At 35.1% G+C, this 2087-nt stretch overlaps 1 protein-coding gene across 1 annotated transcript; it reads right to left on the reverse strand.

Moving 5' to 3' along the window:
* Nucleotides 1-6: 6 nt before the first annotated feature.
* LOC108355780 (uncharacterized) lies at nt 7-1983 on the reverse strand. Its single transcript, XM_017606913.1, has 3 exons — nt 1211-1983; nt 760-1127; nt 7-149 (listed from the first exon to the last, which is right to left on the reverse strand). Exons 1-3 carry the CDS (start codon nt 1875-1877, stop codon nt 129-131), a joined length of 1056 nt encoding a protein of 351 aa, XP_017462402.1. The 5' UTR covers nt 1878-1983; the 3' UTR covers nt 7-128.
* Nucleotides 1984-2087: the final 104 nt, after the last annotated feature.

The raw sequence follows: 2087 nt of genomic DNA on the forward strand, positions 1-2087 counted from the left end.
CTTATTAACCTCAGGGGCCAGGTTGTCCAAACAACTTTAGCAAGTTCTAATTCGTCTTTGTCGTAAGCGTATATCCACACATGCAGGTCCAGCGAAGGGAAGATCCCACGAAGACCAAGAGTGGTGGCTTACAACTTGAAACAGAAAAACTAAGACGCAAAGAATTACACAGTGACAAAATTAGAAGTAAAAACGTATCTAAGTAACTTAAACTGACCTCACAAAGCAATTTAGGCACTTCAGAAATATGGGATTACACCCAAAAAAATTAGTAANCAAAACGTAAGATAATCAACTAACTCTAAGTAACTTAAACTGACCTCACAAAGCAATTTAGGCACTTCAGAAATTTGGGATTACACCCAAAAAAAAATTTGTAATCTACTTTTTTTTTTTTTAAAAAGAATACATTGACTCCATTCTTAATTAATATTATTCTTATAATTTAAATTATTTATATATTTTTTATTTTTTTTTTTTTTAATAATTTGTACTCGAATTGTACTTTAGTAAGCACTACAAGGGTGCGAATCACAGCCATACAAATGCAATACAATCATTTAATGAACAGTCTTTTGCAATAAAAATCACCAATACGAATTTCAATTACTCGAAATTTTATCTTTTTTTGTTTTCTTTTTTTTTCCAAACTCTACTCTTCTAATATACATAACTATATGTACACATATATTACTATACTTATTATTATTAATGTATATTTCAATCTCATTAACCCTAAAGGACTTTGTCCAGCTTTACCTTGTGTAGAAAGTGTATTAGCTCACTAAATAGATACAAATTAGAATTATTAAAAAAATCTTTTAAATTATTACAATTGTTAAAAAAGGTATACGTGCTTCTAGCGGCTGAAAATTTACTACACTGAAAAATAAGGTGATCACTAGTCTCTCTGATTCCACATACATCACACAAATCATTTACACCTCTTAGAAATTTGCTTAGAAACGTCCTACCATATGTGTGCCCCATCATCAACCTGTTAACTAATTTGATATCATGAACACCAAAATTACATTTTTTGTCAGTAAACCAAGGACGCCTTTTGATATCACTGATATTACCCGCAAAAAAACTACCTTTAGTACAACTAATTTCTCTAAACTCCATTTCCCACTCAGTCCAAATAGCACTTTGAATCTTACATACAGCCTCCCCCAAGGTGAGATCCATTTCGATGGGTAATCCCTCNCTTCCCACTCAGTCCAAATAGCACTTTGAATTTTACATACAGCCTCCCCCAAGGTGAGATCCATTTCGATGGGTAATCCCTCACTAACTGCAGCTCTTGCAAAATGATCTGCTTTTTCGTTAATTCCAATACCTACATGACTAGGCACCCACACCAACATGGCACTGACGCAATTTGACTTAGCAATCATATTGTGAATGGACGCAACTATAAAATTTGTAGAAGCCTTCTTTCCTATCAAACGTACCGCCGCTAGGCTATCCCTGACTATGACCCACCTGTTTATGTTTTTTTTAAGTAAAAAGCTAACTGCTTGTCTAATCGCCACTAACTCTCCAAACGTGGATGAATATTTCCCATCCAGCTTAAACATTTCCGAAATTTTCTGCTGAGGGTCATAAAAAGCCAAACCTACAACATTATTCACCACTGATGCATCCGTAGCCAACAGATAACATCCTTCCTCAGCCCATTTGCTAAATTTATATCTGAATATGCTATTAAGTTGCTCTTTACTAAACTCACACTTGGACCTTCCCAAAGAAGAACTCTCCACACGAAAATTAGTATGTCTACTAAAAGTAACATTTACATTAATTTTGTTAAATAGATGTCGAAACTTGGAATAAATAAAACTGTAGCTCGATTTAACAGAGCTCTCGCCCATCAAATCTTTCCTCAGTTCTTCATTCACAAGCCATTGCTTGCCTAATTCCTTGGCCACAAGCCATTCCGCCCTTTTAAGAGGCGGCAGCTCACCAGCCAATGCAAATCTCGCATNAAATAAATAAAACTGTAGCTCGATTTAACAGAGCTCTCGCCCATCAGATCTTTCCTCAGTTCTTCATTCACAAGCCATTGCTTGCCTAATTCCTTG

The sequence above is a fragment of the Rhagoletis zephyria genome, unplaced genomic scaffold (genome assembly GCF_001687245.7).
Source record: "Rhagoletis zephyria isolate East Lansing unplaced genomic scaffold, Rhagoletis_zephyria_1.1 Rzeph_scaffold_49956, whole genome shotgun sequence".
NCBI classification, from domain to species: Eukaryota; Metazoa; Arthropoda; class Insecta; order Diptera; family Tephritidae; genus Rhagoletis; species Rhagoletis zephyria.